The sequence below is a fragment of the Tupaia chinensis genome, unplaced genomic scaffold (genome assembly GCF_000334495.1).
Source record: "Tupaia chinensis unplaced genomic scaffold, TupChi_1.0 Scaffold144318_1, whole genome shotgun sequence".
NCBI classification, from domain to species: Eukaryota; Metazoa; Chordata; class Mammalia; order Scandentia; family Tupaiidae; genus Tupaia; species Tupaia belangeri.
Genome location: NW_006204176.1, coordinates 174,666 through 196,183, shown reverse-complemented (window position 1 = coordinate 196,183; position 21,518 = coordinate 174,666). Strand labels below are relative to the sequence as shown.

The 21,518-nt window shown below is 39.8% G+C and overlaps 1 protein-coding gene across 1 annotated transcript in view; it reads right to left on the bottom strand.

Moving 5' to 3' along the window:
• HMCN1 (hemicentin 1) overlaps positions 1-21,518 on the bottom strand; it is a 402,083-nt gene that overhangs the window by 345,548 nt on the left and 35,017 nt on the right. Inside the window, 2 exon segments of the mRNA XM_027767566.1 lie at positions 7,694-7,800; positions 10,729-10,900. Coding sequence (XP_027623367.1) covers positions 7,694-7,800; positions 10,729-10,900 — 279 coding nt within the window.

Genomic DNA, 21,518 nt, shown 5'->3' with positions numbered 1-21,518 from the left:
TATGCATCAGATAAGGGACTGATAACCAGAATACACAAGGAACCTCAAGCCACTGTCCCCCCCCAAAAATTATCAACCCTATTAAAAGATGGCAGAAGTTGAAAAAAACACTCTCTAAAGATGACATATGAATAGCCAAGAGGCATATGAAAAAATGCTCAACATCCCTCATTGTATGGGAAATGCAGATCAAAACAACAATGAGGTACCACTTAACCCCAGTCAGAACGTCTAAGATTAAAAAAACAAAAAATGTTGAGTGTTGGCGGGGGTGTGGTGAAAAGGGAACTCTCTTACACTGCTGGTGGGAATGTAAATTGGTCCAGCCACTGTGGAGAACAATTTGGAGATTCCTCAAAAATCTACAAATAGAACTACCATATGATCCAGCAATCCCACTCCTCAGTATCTACCCAAAGGACAGAAGAATTCTTCATTGGAAAAGTGCTTGCACATCGATGTTTATTGCAGCACTATTCATGATTGCTAAGACATGGAACCAACCCAAATGCCCTCATACGGATGAATGGATTGAAAAACTGCGGTACATATACTCTATGGAATACTATTTAGCCATAAAGAACAACAAAACTCTGGCTTTTGACAGAAAGTGGAAGAATATGGAAGAGTTACTGCTAAGTGAAGCAAGCCAGGCTATGAAAGAGAGACAGTCTATGTACCCACTTAATATATACCGAGTGTCTGCACTCTATGACTGAAACTGATTGACTAAAGGTTGTACAAACACAAGAGATGGGTGTGAATGCCAGATGTGGTGTGTATGGAGGAGTGGAGCCTAATGTACTACATTTGGAAGAGGGATACGGAGGCAGAGCATTGGCGGATGGGGAGGTGTGATGTTATGGGTTGAAGATATTTTGATCAACTGGACTGGGGAGAAATCTTATTTCACATATTGAAATGTTCACCTTGTAAGCTAAACAATGTGATTGATTGTATATAAAAAACATTTTTTAAAATAAATAAATAAATAAATAAGGAAGTATTCCATTTGGTTGATAGGATGATATTGGTAAGCCAAAACAACTAGGAAATGATCCAGAAAAAAACACACTTTAAAGCATTCATTGAATTAATTCTACAACTAATCCATTTAAATAACATACCTGGTGTAGTCTATGGACTTATTTAAAAGAATCTCCAGATGAGAATAATTGGAGGCCAGCATAATAATCTTTCTGTGTGGTCCTTGGTAGACTCAAGGTTGATATAATTTCTAAACAAACTTATGCCCCATGAGTATGATTTCCTAAATAGCCTTATCTTGTAAAAATGCATCAGTAGGGCTCCTCTGTACCAGACCATTGCCACATGAGAAGCCTGGGTCCAGATTTCAGGGCAGTCTAAACATACCAGGTGTGCCCATACATGCCTATGCTCCTGGCTGGCTTGGAAGCTGAGAGGCTGACCATGACATGGCAAGACCCTATTAAGAGTCTCTCTCTTATTAGAGAAAGAAAGAAACTTGGACCAACAGATCGCATAATGGTTATGTCACTGGATTCTCACATAGTCTACTACTGTTCAAGTCCTGGACCCAATGGCTTAAAACTCATGCCAGTTGCATGTACGTGTGTACCCAAAATCCTGAGAGGAGACAGGATTGTGGCCTGGCTGTCCCACCCTGGGAGGTGATTTCTTGCTTTCTGTCTCTCTGTCTCTGTCTCTCTGGTGACTGCTTGCACCCTATGACAAAAATCTCACATAAGGGAAGGAAGGAAGGAAGGAAGGAAGGAAGGAAGGAAGGAAGGAAGGAAGGAAAAAGAAAAGAAAAGAAAAAAGGAAGAAAAGAAAAGGAAGAAAAAAGACAAAGAGAAAGAGAAAAAAACAAAAGAAAGGAAGGAAGGAAAGAAATTTAAGCAGAAAGTGTATTAGTAGGCTCTGGCAGCCATCATAATAAAAACAAAGTATTTTTACTAGTCTCAGACTCTCCATATAACCTTGTGGTTGGGTATACTCACTCCTTAGTCTATTTGGGAGATTATCTAAGGACAGTTTACCCAAATTGCCTTAATAGAAACATACCCCAAGGGATGTATTAAATTACATGAGCACAATGATAATCCAGACTAAAGAAACATTTTTCACTAGCTAAATCCACTGGGAGCTGACGATATTTAATATCTTTGTAGGGAGTTTCCCTTAAGGAGTGACGACAAAAGCTGGCCTGAGCGTTTCTGTGGTTATATTCAAATACTCTCTATATAGACATAACTGCCCAAATGGAAAATTCATATTGTTTCTCTGAAATAAGATCCAAGACTTGTAGCTACCCTACAAATGGAAATTTAGGAACAAAAACATCTATTTTTAATAAAAAAATTTATATTGTTTTTAATGATTTCTTTGCCTTTTTCGAGAGAAAAATATTTTTGCTATAGGCTGCATGTGCTCACCAAGGAAGAAGAAAGCAAGAAATCACCCCCCCTGGGGGATGGCCATGCCACAATACCTTCTCCTCCATTCTCCTCTTGGGATTTGGGGCACGCATGCACATTCACCCAGTATGGGTTTTAAGTCACCAGTTCTGAGACTCGAACTGTGACTATGTGAAGGCCAGAGACATAACCATTATGCATCTGCTAGTCCCTCAATGACTTCTTTCTAACATTAGCTTTCTAACATTAGCTGTTTCAGAGATAATCTAAGACATTGGAGTCATTTATATTAATTATACAAATGAGTCAATTTATTGTCTTTGTGTAGAGAAGGTGTCCACATGTGTCCCAGTAAAGAACTCATCAGTGAAATCACAAAAATAAATAAAGAAAAAAAAAAAAAAAGAAGCTGTCACTTGAACTGCAGTTGGCCACATGGAATCTGGCTACCATACTCACTAGCCTTTGGGGTCAGTCCTTCATTTTCTTACTCATAAGTATTTATAGAGTTTTTTCTCAGGCACGGCGGCATATACCAATGACCACATCTACTCTATCATAAAATAGGGAGAAGTAAAAATGATATAAGGGAGAAATTAATCCAAAAAGGAGGTGCAGGAAGATTGCTGAAGAAAATCTTTTCCAGGGGAAAGAGAACATTTTGAGGAATACATTTGACAAGGTTGAACACAAGTGTTGCCTTTTGAGATGAATCTTGAGGGGTAGGTAGTTATAAGTCAGGCTGAAGGGAAGGGCATTCTGAGGAAAAGGAACAGCTCGAATGAAAGTACGGGGCAAGACAATGTGGCCCAGAGGACAGAGGCAGTACAGACTTGTATTACTAGCATGTGGAGACAAGTAGTGGAGATAACTGGAAAGTCTGGCCGAGGCTCAGTGGGGTGGTCCTTGAATACCATGCTGAGGTCAAATAATAGATAGGCTGTTCTCCATCCTTGGGATAAAAACTGTTATGTGAAACATTCAAAAAGCCATTATTAATTCTACTGATACAGCAAACATTTTTCAGATAGCAGAGTGCATGAGAGATAGCACCAGGGATATACTATCTAATCTTGGACATTTCTCTTCTTGAGAAAGCACACAAGTAATGCATTTATCACTCATGAACTATCCAACAGAGAGATCCAAAGTCAGCAGCGATATTTATGTCAGTAAATTCAACTCATTTCCTTTGCACCCACTGATAGATTCTTTTGGTGTTTCACATACAAGGAATATAAATTTATTATTGTTATTTTTAGAGAGATATTTTGCTATAAGGTGCATGCTCCTGATGGAGACACAGAGAGAGACAGAGAGAGAGAGAGAGAGAAAATGAAAAATCACCCACCAGGGGTGATAACCATGCCATAATCCATTCTCCATTCTCCTCTTGGGATTTTGCACATGTACGCAAAGATGCCCAGCATGATTTTCAAGCCTCTGGGTCCAGGACTTGAATTCCCACTTAGCCATGTGGGAGTCCAGCACCATAACCACTACAACACATGCTGGCCTCATAAGTTTATTATTTTTAAATTGTATTATAATGCTTATTCTTCATATAGTTGTTATCATTAATCATACACAAGAAATGGTGTAAATCAGAAGTGGAGACTCTTTTGGTAAAAACTAGTATGCATATAACATGATATGATACAGTAACAGATGCTATGTCTTTTTATTGCTCCCCTAATTATTGGAGACTGAGCACAGAGACTCACCTAAACAGAGTTCTCATCACCTATCATAGCTCTCTTCACTCGCAGACTGATCCTTGGTACCTCTCTGTCTTAATTATCACTTACAATAAGATGTGCTTTGTGCCCATTGAGTAAGTAGGAAGGAACATGGCCAAGATACTCAGCAAATGTTTACTGAATGAATGGCTGAATGAATAGGCACATTTGGCATCACCTAAATAACCATCATGCAGTGTCCCTCCTCAAAGCAAGAGTTTCACTAGAGGAAATACCACCGTTAGCAATCCAGATCATGTGGGACCAGGTTCAGGTAATAGCTTGCTGGTGAGGGGGAAGAAAGGCATCGCTTGCACGTATTTCAGTTGCTAGAGAATAACATCATGTCACTCTTTGACAACTGAAAACCAATGACTTCAGTGGACTTGCTAACTCAGGATGCCGCTGGCTTCGGCCATGCTTAAATTAAAGTATTGTGGGCTGATGAAATTCACTACATCTTATATTCCATCCTACAATGGCTACAGGAACTCGGGCACAACGCTAGTCATATTTTGGGCAACTTGATCAAAAGAGTTGTAATATTAAATTTGGCTGCATTTATTTAAGCTATTAGAGCAGGGGGTCAGCCCTGCAGACTTATGACCGTATCCCACTGGGGAGCACTTTCTCCCTTTTCTTGTCTCTCTGGCAGTGGAAAAAAGAAGAAGAAGAAGAAGAAGAAGAAGAAGAGGAGGAGGAGGAGGAGGAGGAGGAGGAGGAGGAGGAGGAAGAGGAGGAAGAAGAAGAAGAAAGTATAGCAGCAAAAACATTTTACTGGTGCCAATCCAATGTGCTCAATAAATATTTAGCACCTGCTACGTGCAATGAACTGAGAGAATGCAACAGGCATATAGGACCATTTCTAGTTCATTTTGTAAAGAAATTATCTGATTTTCTTTTACACCGCCTTTTCACATATGCTCTTATCCCATGTTATCTACCTCAAAATAACAACCCAAACCAAAACAAAAAATTCATATCACAGCTTCTCTTCTCCCGAGAAACAGGGTTTAGAGTTTTGAGAATAAAGGACTGGTATTTTAGGATTTGAAAGGAGGTACAATATAAACTTCCATTCTTTCAACTAGGAAAATTAATGTAGATGCTCTTTAAAAAATAAAATGACTGGGACCAGCAGATGACATAATGGTTACATTGTTAGACTCCCATGTAGTTGACAGTGGTTCGAGTACGAGACCCGGCAACTTAAAACTCACACTGGGCATGTGTGCGTGTGTGCATGCGTGCGTTCCCAAAATCCTGACGGGAGAATGGAAGAGGAGAGTATGTAGTGTGACCATCCTCCTGGGGGAGGAGTAATTTCTCACTTTCTGTCTCTCTGTATCTCTCTGTCTATCCAACAAGCACACACACCCTATAGCAAAACTCTCTCAAAAAATTAATGAAATAAATAAAATGACTGATATGCCAAAATGACATGTCTAATTTCTATGGCATCTCATCTTCACAGACTTCTGCAGCAATTCCATAATTTAAATCCTGGTCCAATTATTCCCATTTGTTTTATGTAGGTAAGCATCTCAGCTGAACGATGAGACAATGAAAGAGTACATAATTCCTGGAGTATCTTCATTTTTGCTTTCCCTGGAAGATCCTAGAGCAATTTTTCTATTTGGGAGAAGCAAAGGATGCTGATAGGAAAGGGGAAATGATGCAGGCAAGGGACCAGGCCAATGAAGGCTGTGCTTTTAAGGCTGTTTCCACAGTGGGCACCTGGAGTTTATGCCTTCAGGGGCTGAAAGCTGCTACTCCGGGGGGGTGGGGGGGGTATTACTTCCCAGGCAGGACAGCCTCCTGTTCTGTGAAATTCTCAGACACAGAAATGCAGGTACTGGAGCTGGAAGATGAGCAGATTACCCTGACAGTCTAGGGAATACCGGCCAGTCACTGGGAATATCTACTACAGTGGGGCACACACCATCTTCAGCAGAACTAGAGCTCTGATTAACAGTATCCAGGATTCCAAGCAAATTTCTTTCCTCTGTACTGATGTTTAAAAAATATTATAAAAGCCTCCATACTCCCACTTGGTGTTCATAAACTGCTACCTCATCTTTTTCTTTCTTGTTAGGGAACAGCCAATCATAGCAGCTAGGCTTCAGTCAGTCACAGGAATGGAACCAACCCAAATAGTTTCCCTACCTCATCCCTTCACTTCCCCCTTCCTGTACACATCACTTGGCTTTTCTGGAACTTTAATTCCACGTGACCACAAGGCTACATGGAACTGTCCGAAAGTTGGTCAGGGACAGCTGCCCAATTTGAATTGTGTTAAGATGTGCTCAATTAAAACTCTACTCAAGGGACCAGCAGTTAGTGTAATGGCTATGTTGCTGGACTCCCACGTAGTCGACCACGGTTCGAGTCCCGGACCCGGTGGCTTAAAACTCACGCTGGGCATGTGTGCATGTGTGTCGAAGATCCCTAGAGGAGAACGGAGGAGAAGGGGTTGCGGCGTGGCCATCCTCCCCGGGGAGTGATTTCTTGCTTTCTGTCTCTCTGTCTCTCTCTGTCTTTCTGGCGAGCATGCGCGCCCTATAGCAAAAAACCTCTCCAAAAAAAAGAACCCTCTACTCAATTAAATCGGCTGTTTTATTTCTTTTAATACTGACAAAATATGGTGCTTTCTTAAAGAGTTTATTGATATATGTATGTGTTTTTATATATACATAATCATTAAGATAATCCCAGGATACAAATACCACTTGATATTAAAGAAAATACGGTCCCCCAGAGTACAACAGCCAGTGGAATCTGAGTGCTGCTCCGTAACAGAAGCTGTGCTATGTATTTCGTGTGCATCATCTTAATTTAACTCTCAGCCCAATTCTACAAAGAATAGGGCTATTGGTGCCAGTTCCATATTACAGAGGAAGAAAGAAAGGTCCAGAGAAGTTTTGTTTCCAAGACAGTACAGCTGTTAAGTGTTAAGATTCAAACTCAGATGGTTCTGCACCAGAATCTATGACCCTACTCATTATTCTCTACTGCCTCTCTCTCTGCATATTTTAGAAGCAGGATGCAGGGGGGGAGGAATCAATCTAGGGCCGGTCAGTGGTGTGGCAAGTAAGGTGGCTGGGTCTCACTTGGCTCACTCCACACTCCATGACTTGAAAAATACACCTGCACATGCACACATGTGCTCAAAATCCCAAGAGGAGCATGGAAAAAAGGACTGTGGTGTGGCCAACCCTTCTGGGGGAGTGATTTTCTCACTTTCTGTCTCTTTCTCCCTCTCTCTGGCATGTGCACACACCCTACAACAAAATCTAAAACAAAAACAAAATATCAGTCTAAAGACTTGAGAATAGGAAAACTACCTGAGCATTGTAAGTGTCTTGTGTGGCATCCATAACATTAATGACCCTCAAAACTTAACTCTAGCAAATTCATGAGATCAAGATGCCTCCTACAATGCACCATATATGTATTTTTTTTAATTAAAGCAAGAGTAGATCTAAACTATTGCATATGTTTTATAAAACATGCCAATAGCAAAATAAAATAATAAACCGACTGAAAGCACAGTACCTTCACCGTCCACATTCCAGCCTCTGGCTCTTTCACATTCACCACTTTGGCAGAGTTATGGATATTTAATAGCTCATTCAGGCCAAATCCCTTTTTTATCAGCTTCCCTGAAAGACAAACATGAAGGTAATAAGCACGGTCTTCCTCTCAGCTGTGTATACTAGCTAATTTAGCACTACACAACGCTAAGAGGATCATCAGGTGTCAAATAACACAGAGACCTTTTACTGACATGTGCAGCAAACTGCCTTTATCTCCCTTGTCGGCTAAAATGCAGAGTAGCCCGTTGCCAGTACATTTTCTTGATGGACATTTGTGCCCATAACTCAAAATATGATTTTACTTATCTTAAAAATATATGTAATTTTAGGGTTTCCAGGCATTGGAACTGAAGTGACAGGTTCTTGTTTCTTATGCTGATTGGACTATAAAATGAGAATACCACCTGGCACACTTTTATCAAATTTCCAAAGCCAGCCTAGATAACAATTACTATGGCTAGCAAGTTCTGTGTGGGCACTAAAGATACGTAGATGAAATAGATGGCAAACACAGCAAACCAGGGCAGACGTCTTTTGGAGATCATGCAAGGTATTGCTAATGCAAGAACCCATCATTTCTTTGCACAAAGTGTAAAACCTTAACTAGTTTTCCATGAGGCGCAGGAGAAAGCTTTTATCTGTCATAGAAATAGTTAAAGAAGGCCGTGTAATGAAGTAGCGTGATACCGTCCCCTTCTGAGTAGACTTATCTAAAGCATCTAATAGTTGAAACTAAGGAAGAAAAGCAAATTCAGTATTAAGCCCCAGATTAGCCACTTGCTTCATTATAAGGCTACTTGTGCAGTTATAAGCATTCTATGTTTTCATCAAAAGTTTTGCAATTATTGTATGCCCGATGCCTTTTTTTCTTTTAGAGGATTTTGCTAGAGGGAGTGTGTGCTCGTGGAAGAGACAGAGAGAGACTGAGAGACAGAAAGCAAGAAATCACCTCTCCACGAGCCTGATCATACCACAACCCCTTCTCCTTTGTTCTCCTCTCAGGATTTTAGGCATGCATGCACACACACCTGGCATGAGTTTTAAGCCAGCAGATCCAGGACTCAAATCACAATTGACTATGTGAGAGTCCAGTAACGTAACCATTACACCATCGGCCAGTCCCTGCCTAATACCTTCTTTTTTATGAGAGTTTTTTTAGCTACAGGGCGCGTGCGCTCGCCAGACAGAGAGAGACAGAGAGACAGAAAGCGAGAAATCACCCCCCGGGGGGAAAGACCATGCTGCAATCCCTTCTCCTCCATTCTCCTCTTGGGATCTTGGGCGCGCATGCACATGTGCCCGGTGTGAGTTTTAAGCCACCGGGTCCAGGACTTGACCCGTGGTCGACTACATGGGAGTCCAGCGACATAGCCATTACGCTAACTGCTGGTCCCCCCAATGCCTTCTTAAAGCAGTAAAAACACATTGAAATGGGGGCAGGTACTTTGAAGTATCCAAGAGGAGAACAGCTCAAGTGTTTCCTGTGTAGCATGGATGGCATTAGAGTGGAACGTTACCTCAACAAACAAATCCATTTAGACGGCCAGACTTCTAGAAGCCTTGAAAAAGAAGTTCCATTTATTGGGAAAATTTCTGCATATTTACAAATGTGGATGTGAACTTTGAGGACAATTTCTTTTTGTATTATTATTTTTTAAAGGTTTTTTGCCATAGGGTATGCGCATTCACCAAAGAGAGCCAGAGAGAGACGGAGACAGGGAAAGTGAAAAATCATCCCCTGAAGGGGGTGGCCATGCTGCGATCCCCTCTTCTCCAGTCTCCTCCTTTTGGGTGTGCACGCACACACACCCAGTGTGATTTTCAAGCCACCCGGTCAGGGACTCAAACCGTGGTCGGCCATGTGGGCCATTCAGTGCCTTAACCACCACACCACCTGCTGGCCCCTCTGAGGACAATTTCAATGCTATTGTCTTTGAGGAATTAATTTTTTCTAAGACTCGAAGAAAATAAGAAAGCTAGCTATTTCTTGCCCTATTTACAAATATTCAAAATAGAGAAAAATATGTGATATATACTAAAGCTACAGTGAAAGTAAAACTATTTACAAATATTAGTAGGTAAAAATATTTCTAAATGTGGATGTTAAGGAAAAGGAAATATGTCTTCATATGATTGCTTTTCAATGTAAGTCTTACTGGAATTATAAATGGAATCAGGCAACTCCCACATCTATAAAAAATAATTGAGGAGGCAAGGTAAATTAGAACAATTCTCTGCTAAAAATACAAATCTGATTATTGAAAACTGCGTTCTATAAAATTAAACCTTATGGAAAAAATGACACAGAGAAAAATTTGTTTTAGAAGGAGTTTTCTGGTGTGATTCATTTAAAAGTTGCATAAAATATTGAATTTTGCAGAGTAAGTTAACTGTGAAATACCTCCTGATATATGCATTAAGAAAATATAATTTCCAGTTTAATTACAATCTTTTTCTTTAAGATAATTTCATGGCAATTAACTTACTGATTTGATCTGTTTAAATATTAGGAGTATTAGCTTTTTAAATTTCATGTTAATTTAAGTATATTTAGATCTCTTTTTTTGGGGGGGAGAGGTTTTTGCTGTAGGGCACATGTGCTCATCATAAAGACAGAGACAGAGAGACAGAAAGTGAGAAATCATCCCCCCAGGGAGGATGGCCATGCCACAATCCCTTCTCCTCCATTCTCCTCTTGGGATCTAGGGCATGCACGCACATGTGCCCAGTGTGAGTTTTAAGCCACCGGGTCTGGGACTCGAACCACGGTCAACTACATGGGAGTCCAGCAACATAGCCATTATGCCAACTACTGGTCTCCAACTATATTTAGATCTAAAAAAAGTTTTTTTTAAAATATCTTCCTAACCCATTTCTGAATTTACTGAATTTATTCGTAAAGTTAGCATTAATTTGATATTAAATAAGTGTGCAAAAAGTCTTCTACCCTCCATGGTTTTGGTATTTTATTATGTGATGGTTCATATAGCTCACCCAAAGGATCACGAATTTCAATCACTGGAGAAGGGCCACTCAGAGACACAGTGACTTCTTTCAAGCTGGGATCAAAAGGAATTCTCCAAGTATTTACAGCCTGTTCCAAGTGATCTGTGGATAGGAGGTGCACTTTAGAGGCCTGCACTGCTTCTTCTACCCATTTTAACACCTAGAAGATAAAAACAGAAGTGTGAGTGACATCAGAAAGTATTTCCGGTTTATACAGCAGCTGGTTGGTGCCGTGCTGAATCACGTGACTTGGCAGTTCCTCAACGGGCTGAAGTTTATTTCAGTCATTACTGAAGATGCAACTTTTCCCACCTCTAGCTACCAAAGATTCAGAACAGAATGCAGGTTCTAATTGCAAGTTTTCTGGCTTGGAATAATACATTCAAAATGAGACCACAATAGTCACAAACCAGTGAAGTGGAACACAAAGAGCTATTATAGATCATTTTCAGAGTCTCAAAGGAAATGGAAAGAACCTGTAAGAAAAAATTAGTGTCGGTAGTCTGAGACTCCCTTTCCCTCTATTCTTTAGTTCCAGAATTTATTTACTTCCAGACACAATTTATAAAACTTACCAAATCATCGAATGCCATGTGAGTATATTGGGTATACTGATTTTGTTTCACAGTATAGTGTAATTATAGATAGTATATTTAATATAGTATACAATAGTATATTAATTATTGAAAAATAGTTAAAGATCAACAAAGTAGTCACTCTTATGATAAAATCAATGAGTATTAAAGTAACTATTGTACTTCAAGAGAATCAAAAAAGTAGGTTAGAACCAATTTAAGTAGTATGTTCCTGAAAAACAGTCTTTAGGAAAATACTAAGAAATTGGTTTATAAATATTTTTAGGTTTATTTATTTATTTCACCCATGAGACAGGAGAGAGAACATCCACAACAGGGTCTCAATACCGTGACCCACACCCTCCCTTAGGCAGCCCGGGATCTGGGCACATGCCTGCCCAGGGTACACAGGGAGGTCTCTGGACCCGAACCGTGGACCTTCCCACGTGGGACCAGACCTTCCCATGTGGAAGCGGCAGCCCTAGGTCTGGGCACATGCCTGCCCAAGGTACACGGGGAGGTCTCTGGACCTGGACCGTGGGCCTTCCTGTGTGGAACTGCCTCACAGTGTTGCGTTTTACTCCTGCACCACCTTCTGGCCCCTTCTAGAAGGATATTAATACCTCACTGTAAGCAGGAAAACTTCCAATTCACAGAAGTGTTTTGCAACAGCAAAGACTTCTCCACTGGACAAATAATATATGTCTAGACAAGTTTAGCTTACTGACCTTACTATGATTTGTTCTAGGTAATGATAATCTTTAATCCACGTTATCTTGGTGTGGTTCGTGTATCCTTCAAGACTATATATCATCATGAGTAAGTTCTCTTGTTACTAAACATAAAACACTGAGCGGACCTAGATACTAAGCTTTTAAAAAGAAACATTTGCAAATTTCAATAGAGGGGCAGAAGTTACACATCAAGTAATCAAGCAATAAATGTTATGCAAATATTTATTTACTATGAAAAGGATCCTTTTCTTTTCTTTTTCTTTTTTTCCTTTCAAGAGTAAGGGTAGCAGCTAAGACACTGTCACATAATTAACAATGTACAGCGATTATGTTCAAGGTACAATATATATTTATTGTTGAAGGTACTAGTCCAGATACTAAGTATTGAAGAGTATATTTTTAGCTGGTATTTGGTATCTGTTCTCTGAACTACTACAGTACATTTTTATTTTTTGCATTTATTATATATTATTTATTTTCCATAACTCTTTCTACCTTTGTTTCAGGGTCAGAAACCACATCTCCTGGTTCTTCACACAGATGTTCTCTGACTTACAACGGGACCACGCCCTGATAAGCCCATCGTAAGTTTAAAGTATTGAAGACGAAAATACATTTAACACCTAACCTTTCCAACATGATCGCTCAGCATACCATAAATATGCTTAAAACACTTACATTAGCCTACAATTGGACAAAATAATCTAATGCAGAACCTATTTTATAATAAAATGTTGACTATCTCATGTTTATTGAAATCTGTACTAAAAGTGAAAGCAAAATGGTTATATGAGTGCTTGGAGTACAGTGTCTTCCCGATGGGTATCACCTTTGCACCATTGTAATGTTAGAAATAATCGTAAGTCGGGGACCAGCAGGTAGCGTAGTGGTCAAGGCATTGGACTCCCACATGGTCAGTCATGGTTAGAGTCTGGACTTGGCAGCTTAAAATTCACACCAAGCACATGTGCGTGCATGCCCAAAATCCCAAGAAGAGAATAGAGAAGAAATTGTGGTGTGGCCATCCTCATGCTCCCTGGAGTGTGATTTTTCTATTTCTGTCTGTCTCTGCCTCTCTGTTGAGTACACAAGCCCTATAGCAAAATCTCTCCGAAAAAAAATCATAAGTCGAATCGTATAAGTCAGAGACTACCTGTCCATCCAAAACTAAGTGGTGTGTTCTACACATGATAAAGGTGGAATAAGTACCAGTGTCAATTAAGTTCGTCATAATGATAATAATGATGCTTTCCTTAAATAAAGGAATGTGTTGGATGTTCCAAAACCAGAAAATGTTGGGGCCAGCAGGTACATAGCGGTTAAGGCATTGAAATCTCACATGGCCAACTGCGGTTCAAACCCCAGACCCTGCTGCTTGAAAATCACACCAGGCACATGTGCATGTGTGCTCAAAATCTCAAGAGGAGAATGGAGGATAAGTGACTACAGTGTGTCCAAGCCTCTTGGGGGGTTAATTTCTCACTCTCCCTCTCTTTCTGTTCTCTCCAGCAAGCATACGCACCCTATGGGAAAAAATGTTTTAAAAATATTGTTGAAAGGATATATGTAAAGAGTCATTACCATACTTTCATATAGTATTCAACATTAGTTTCTTCTCCCTCCAACCAAATTCCCTTCTTTCCCTTAGTTAAATGTCTCTAGAATGGCTTCATAGTTAAGTAAAACAATCTCGCTATGAATCACTGAAAAGATGTCCGTAAATGAGAAAGGAGGCAAATTCCTACCAGGAAGAAGGAAGGATCTGAAAAAACACACAGAGACAAAAGCACTCCAGTATGTTGGAACATGTGTGACTCCATTTGTCTACAATGAAATGTTCAGATAAAAGAGAAGCAGAAGATGAGGTAGGAAGCTGCAGTCAGATCAGACAAGGGATGGCCATAAAGTCAGTCTACGACCCCAGTGAAAGATTCTGAATAGCTTTAAGTAATGGAGTGATACACTGAAAGTGTTTTTTTTGTTTTGTTTTGTTCTGTTCTGTTCTTTTCAGTAGAGGTTTTTGCCTTAGGGCATGTGAGCTCACCAGAGAAAAAGACAGTGAGAGGGAAAATGAGAAAACATCCCCCACAGGGGGATGGCCACACCACAATCCCTTCCCCATGGGATCCATCCATCCATCCATCCATCTATCCATCTATCCATCTACCTCGTGGGATCTTGGGCATGCATGCACTTGTGCCTAGTGTGAGTTTCAAGCTACCGGGCCCAAGACTCAAACCACAGTTGGCTATGTGTGAGTCCAGCTACATAACCACTTCTATTTCATCTGCTAGTCCCTGAAAGTAGCATTTGACAAAGAAAAATGCATAATGATATCCTAGACGAATTGAGTACAAAAGCAGAATTTATAACAGATAATCAACCCATAAAACAGATTATATATTCCCTCAAAGTTTAACCTCACAAAACACTAGAATTTTTACAAATGAAATAAAGCCTATGTCCACACAATTATCTAAAGATGCAGATGGCATTATCAGAGAAATGAGTTCTAAGTGATCTGTGATGTTTGTACCGAAAGATAGAGATTGTTCTGCTCACTGAATCTGTCCACATGGCTACAGAGAGTAACTGATCATAACTAACATTTGACCATCATTAGGACACATATTTTAATAGTCAGCGTTGACATTTGTAATTTAACACAGACTATCGCTATTAAGGGTCTGAATAACGCAAGAAAATAAAAAAGGCTGACTTAGGGTCTGAGAAAGCATTTGATAAATATAACTAGTAATAAATAAAGTTGATGATAATGTCCAATATAGAAACTCATGAGGGCAAAAGACCGAGAGAAATTGGATATGGACAGAACATTTTTCTTAAGGGCAAGACTCAGAATGTGCTCATAAATAATTCTCAGTTAAAAAAGAAGAAACAGGGTTAGAAAGCATGTACCACCAAGAATTGTATGGCATGTCAGGTTTACTAAGGAAATATAATAGCATTAAGCAGAAATGAAAGTGAAGTCATTTTCTATATACATCCGTCATTAAATTACAGTATATCTCTGAGTGGCTCTTCAATATATCTTTCCTACAAACCCAATGTAGAGAGATTATGATATATCATATTACTGGAACTCTGTTCTGCTGCCCACTAGCTACACATGAAAATCACTAAGTCTTCGGCTTTCTTAGGGAAATGGAAGCCTTCCTAATTTAGCTGCACTTTCATAAGGCAAGTGTGTTTAAATGGTACAGGATATAAGCAAGCTTTGGTTTCCCCTTAATACCATTTCCAATTCATCAACATTTATGAGGTTTTCACAAAGGGATTACTCTGTATCATAATATTACTTGTTGGGCAAGACATAATGCAGACTTCTGTCAAGAGTTTCAAATCACTGTTTTTAATCCACTTTAAGAAAAATCAAATTGAAAACAGATGCAACTCATTTTATTAGAAAATACAGATACTGCCAACATGTGAACAAAAGTAGATCGTGGTGAGCTACAGAGTGCACCATACATGAAGTTACTCGCCCTCTCGGGTAGCCGGATAGGAGGGAAAAAAAATCTCTGATTGTCTAGCTAGGAGACATGTTCTCAGGAGATTGGAAATTATCTTCCACTATAATGACCAGAGAAATAAAACTTGAATAATGTGAGTGCCTTCGGACTGTGCATTTTTATCAACACAAAAACACGTTCAAGCCACTAGGGAACTTCTCATAGTGTATTCCAAGTTTTCATGTAAAAAATGGTTTTCTAACAATTTGTAGCAGTTCAGGCCTACAAAGGGACTCTGAGACCATTTAACCAGCTCCTTGATTTGAGAGATGAGAAAACTGATATTTGAAAAAGTCTTGTACCTTTTTTTAAAGAATTATTTCATTTAACTCTATTTATTTATTCATTTATTTTAATTTGACCAGAGAGACCCACAGAGAAAGGGAGAGAAAGAGAAAGTGAGAAAGCAAGCCCCCAGGTCCAGGACTTGAACCGTGGTTGGCCATGTGGGAGTGTCCAGCGTCTTAACTACCATGCCACCTGCTGGTCCCCAAAAGTCTTGTACTTTTAAAAAACCTAACCAGATGGATTCTGACTCAAATTACATTTTTATATAAACCCCTTGCATCCCTGAAGACATTCTTAAGGTTTAAAATTTTTGCCGTCTATGTAATAGTACTGAAATATTAATTCAAAAGAGAAAGAAAAGAGAAAGAGAAGAAAGAAAAAGAAAGAAAGAAAGAAAGAAAGAAAGAAAGAAAGAAAGAAAGGAGAAAGAGAGAAAGAGAAAGAGAGAGAGAGAAAGAAAGAAAAGAGAAAGAGGAAGAGAAAAAGAGAAAGAGAAAGAGAAAGGAAAAAGCAACCCTCAAGAAGTATGGTCACATGACAATCATTCCTCCATTTCTTCATCCTACCAGGATCTGGGGCACATGTGCACACGTGCCCTCTGTGGGCCGAGAGGTGGAACACAGTCAGCCATGTGGGACCTGGCTCCCTATGCGAGGCGCTTAACCACTGCACTAGTGGGCTGGCCCGGTATGTGTGGTTCCAAATGTGAGCACCACATTGTATTTAACTTGTGGTTGATTTTGTTGTTCCTTTTGTTAGGTAGCTTGGGATTTAAAAATTCAAAAGAAAAACCTCTGGAATTAAGGAAGTATTTTCTAAAATGTAAAAATGTGTATTTCTCAGTTCCTCTGAGAAACAGAATTTTCACGGTCATCAGTGTTAGAAAGCTGGCTAGGTCGGGACCAGCAGTTAGCGTAATGGCTATGTCGCTGAGCTCCTGAGTAGTTGACCGCAGTTTGAGCCCTGGACCCAGTGGCTTAAACTCACACCGGGCACGTGTACATGAGTGCCCAAGATCCCGAGAGAAGAATGGAGGAGAAGAAATCACCTGGGAGGTGATTTCTTGCTTTCTCTCTCTTTGTCTCTCTCTTTCTGGCGAGCGCACGCACCCTATAGCAAAAATCTCTCCCAAAAAAAGGAAAAAAGAAAGAAAGCTGGCTAGGTGTAAATGCTCCCATCTAAGCAGATCCCACCCTGGAGAAGATCAGGGTTCCATTCAATGAAATTTTATTATAGACTTCAAGAGCTTTTCATGGGTCTGCACAACATTTATTTCACATAGGCACATAGGTACTATTATCTCTACTTAACAGACAAAAATGGGTCACGTACGCCAAAGTTCATGTCACAAAATTAGTATTAGGTCATCCGGAAAGTCATGACGCATTTTACTGACAACCCAGTAAAATAGCAGAACTTACTATCGGCCCCAATAATCTTTTCTTTTACATTCTATTTTCTGAATTGTCATAAAGAAAAATGTCTCTTTAAAGAAAAAAATATAAAATAATAGCTAGTGAAGGACAGAAACCTATGTAGGTATTTTTAAAGAGAAATGCCATGAAAAAGGTAATAATTAGCGGTATATTTTTTATTTTGGCAGCAATTGTTAAGAACTGAACTATATAAAATTATTAAAGTCTTTAAATCTATATTGATTTGATGTGAGAGACATGCTACATTTCCAAGACAATCATTTGCTAGTGAACCCTACATGATAGCAGGGGCAGGCCTCACTCCCTTTTGATCAGGCTAAGAGAGGTTCTTCTGAATAACCCGAAGAGCCTCTCTCTGAATTCAAGTTCATTTCTGCTCTGCAGTAGAGTACAGAGCCTGTAACTTAGAGCTTGCTTAGAATTTGGACTAGGTGGTAGTGTGTTGGGTGAGGCTGCTGGATCCCACATGGAAGAATGCATAGTTCAAGTCTCAAATTCAGCAGCTTAAAAAATACACCAGGTGGGAACAGCAGATGGTGAAGTGGTTACATTGCTGGGCTCCCACATGGCCTACCAAGGTTCCTGTCCCAGTGGCTTGAAACTCATGCTGGGTGTACCTGCATGCCTGCCCAATATTCTGAGAGGAGAGGGGAGGGGAAGGGATTGTGGTATGAACATCCCCCCTGGAAGGTGATTTCTCACTTTGTCTCTCTGGTGAGTGCATGCACCCTATAGCAAAAATCTTTCTAAAAATAAAAATAAAAATAAAAAAAGGCATGTGTATATGCATGCCCAAAATCCCAAGAGGAAAAGAGAAGAGAAGAGATTGCTGAATGATCATTCCCCCTGAGGGCTGCTCTCTCTCCCTCTTTCTGTCTCTTTTTCACTCTTGTCTTCTCTAGGGAATACGCACACCCTATAACAATTAAAAATGAAACAAACAAACAAACAAAAAATCACTGAGCATTCATGGAGCCTTCAAGTGGAAGTATGGAGACAGATATGCAGAGATAAGGGTCTGGGGTTTGGGACCAGCAGTTGGCGTAATGGCTGTGTCACTGGACTCCCACATAGTCGACTGCGGTTTGCATCCTGGACCCGGTGGCTTAAAAAAAACTCACGCCGGGCGCGTGTGCGTGTGTGCCCAAGATCCCAAGAGGAGAATGGAGGAGAAGGGATTGCGGCGTGGCCATCTGCCCTGGGGGGTGATTTCTCACTTTCTGTCTCGCTGTCTCTCTCTGTCTGGCGAGCACACGTGCCTTACAGCAAAAACCTCTACAAAAAAAAAAAAAATTAAAAAAATTAAAAAATAAAGGATCTGGGTTTCAGCTGAGTGGTCCAGGTCAGAAAGATAATGGGAATGGTGTTTAAAGCCACAATGCTCCCCTTACAGCCTTTCCCCACCAAACACTTAAAAAAAGGGGGATACACATCATCCTGTAAAAACAAACTTAAGATGTCAACATGCAATGACTCAGGATAGAGTCTTGGAGCAAGTTTTCCCTTGTCCTGACTCCAGTCAACTTTCAGGTGATGACTTGGCCCCTTTGTGCATGGGCCTGTAGACAGCCAATGAGCTAGTCATGCCAACGTGCGTGTTCTAGCCTTGCATACTTGGATCTCTCACTGTAGATAAATGAGTTGGCATTCTGATCTTATACAACACTGCTGTGGGTTTGGTTAATTCAGAGAATGAATCCATTCAAGAATTCTAACAAACCCTGTATCGTGGTTTGCAGATCTTACCAAAACTACCAAAGAAATGTCTCCATTGAAGGACTTCTGAGGCTTTCTTCTGATAATATCCATTGTTTCACTCTTTGTGCATTGTGTGCCCATCTAATTTGGAAAATTCTACAGTGAGCTTCACCAATAGTAAGTGCTTCTAAACAAGTGTGGTTGGTGATTCATCGGACAGCACATAAATGCTCATGCTGAAGGTTTGCACGTGAAAAACAATATATGTGTATAATTATTTTTTGAAAGAAGGGTTTTCTATTGGAATTAAAATTTTACTCCATTCATATGGAGAATGTGGATAAGGGGGAGGATAGAAAGTTTTGGCTCAGTTTGGACTCTAGAAAGGATGATGACAAGACTAGCTCTCATCTTCAACTCATTGCACACCTAAAACTGGTATAAAACTACCACACCTTCCACGTGATTTAAGTTTTATAATGAGCAACAGCTGTAAAAGTCCAAGCACAGTTTGGACGTTTTGGAAGGATGAAGTCATTTCTGCTAGCTATCTAACACCGTTGAAGAATATTTCATCAATTTATCTTCATAAAATTCTTGTGTGTCACAACTTCAATGTGTAATAAATGAAAGAAAAAATTTAGCCTTCCAGAAGAGATGCTTTATTTCAAATAATAAAAATATAGAAGATTGACTTTATCATGCAAGTGGCTCGTTGAATCCTTTGATTTCTTGGGTTTCTGAGCTTATATCATGTTTATTTCTTTCTTCTGTAAATGCCTATTTTAAAGTAGCCACACCTCTGTGAATTCTACTGTCTCACATACACACGTGTGTGTACATGTGCATGCATGCTGGGTATGTTCTCACTTCTGGCTACACTGCAGCAAAGCAAAATAAATCCAAATTATACACAGGCTCTCTATGAGAAGCAAAAACAACCTCTAGCTAGGGAGAGCCCTGAGGATTATTAAAACTCCTTGCCCTGGCTCTTTTTCCACACTTATACCTTTTCTTTTTCTACCTACCCATATGTATGTACGTGCATGCACACATATTTACTAAGGCATACAGGTACAGTAGTTACATGAAACGCCATCCCCCATAAATTTGGAATTACTAATCTGGAGTCCACAAACAGCTTTGGGGCATGTGTGAGCTCCCTATAAGTGAATCATATATGTATGTGAACATAGTACATGGGAGAGGCCTTCATAGTTTGATCCCATCTCATAGGGAGACCAGAGGGAAGTTTAAAAAACAACTTTACAGGGACCAGTAGTTAGCATAATGGCTATGTCGCTGAACTCCCATGTAGTAGACCATGGTTTGAGTCCCGGGCCTGGTGGCTTAAACTCTGCCTGGCATGTGTGTGTCCATGTCCAGGATCCCATGGGGAGAAGGGATTGTGGCTTGGCCACCCTCCCTGGAAGGTGAATTCTCACTTTCTGTATCTCTGTTTCTCTCTGTCTTTCTGGTGAACACACTCACCCTATAGAAAAAAACCTCTCAAAAAAAAAAAAAAAAGAAAAAAGAAACAAAGGAATTAATTTCTTAGAAAGGTATTAGAATCCTTCTATGTGTTTAGAGTCATTAAATTAAAAAAAAAATAAGAGAATCATCGACTGTGAGCTAAAGTATTCCAGAGTTCTCAAATAAATGTTAATTCATAACAACTGAAAAAAGTAGGTATTTATATGTCCTAATCTGCTGTCTCTACCCACCCCCATCATTTACTGGAAGGAAGCTAAATTACAAGACTGTCGGGTTTGTATTTGGTATTTAGAAGTCCTATTAGTTCCCTACATCTTATACCTCAAAACCCAGAAGCTTTAGGAAACATATATTCAAGTATATATTTTGAATATATATACATATATATAGATAGATAGAGAGAGAGAGAGCTTGAAGAGCATCTGATAAGTAGATGAACTGGAGAATTATAAATGTCCGATCACATCAGAAGTTCCAGGAGGCATAAATGCGAGGAGCCATGTAGGCCTTGGGCAGTCAAAAAGAGGAGTCCTCATTGTGAACGAAATTACTGGGAAACACTTTACAGGGGCAGTCAAAAATGCAACAGTACACAGCTTTTAAAATCTGGCACCACGCACAAAAAGTCTCACTAACACTAACTTTTTCCAGATTCCCTCTAATCTTGAGAAAGGTCCCTTCCATTTATATAACAACCTGGATTTACTGGTAACATAAGGAAGAATATAGGTGGCTACTCAGCGTTGCCAAACATCTTTAGCAAATTACAGCAAAACTTTATCAGCTCCTCTGACTCAATCATCACTCTGGAGGTGACAGCTGGAAACAACTGTACAAACCTGAGAAAATGTAAGGGTAAAATAAATAAATAAAAGATCCACATGTGGGGAGTAAATGAGAGCAAAGGATGACGCAGAGAAAGTCGGACCTCTCAGAATACCAGAAGGTCACCTCGGTGTCTGAAAAGAGGAAAATCAAACGTAAAAGGAAGCAGGGGCAGAGGAACAATCAACTTGTTGG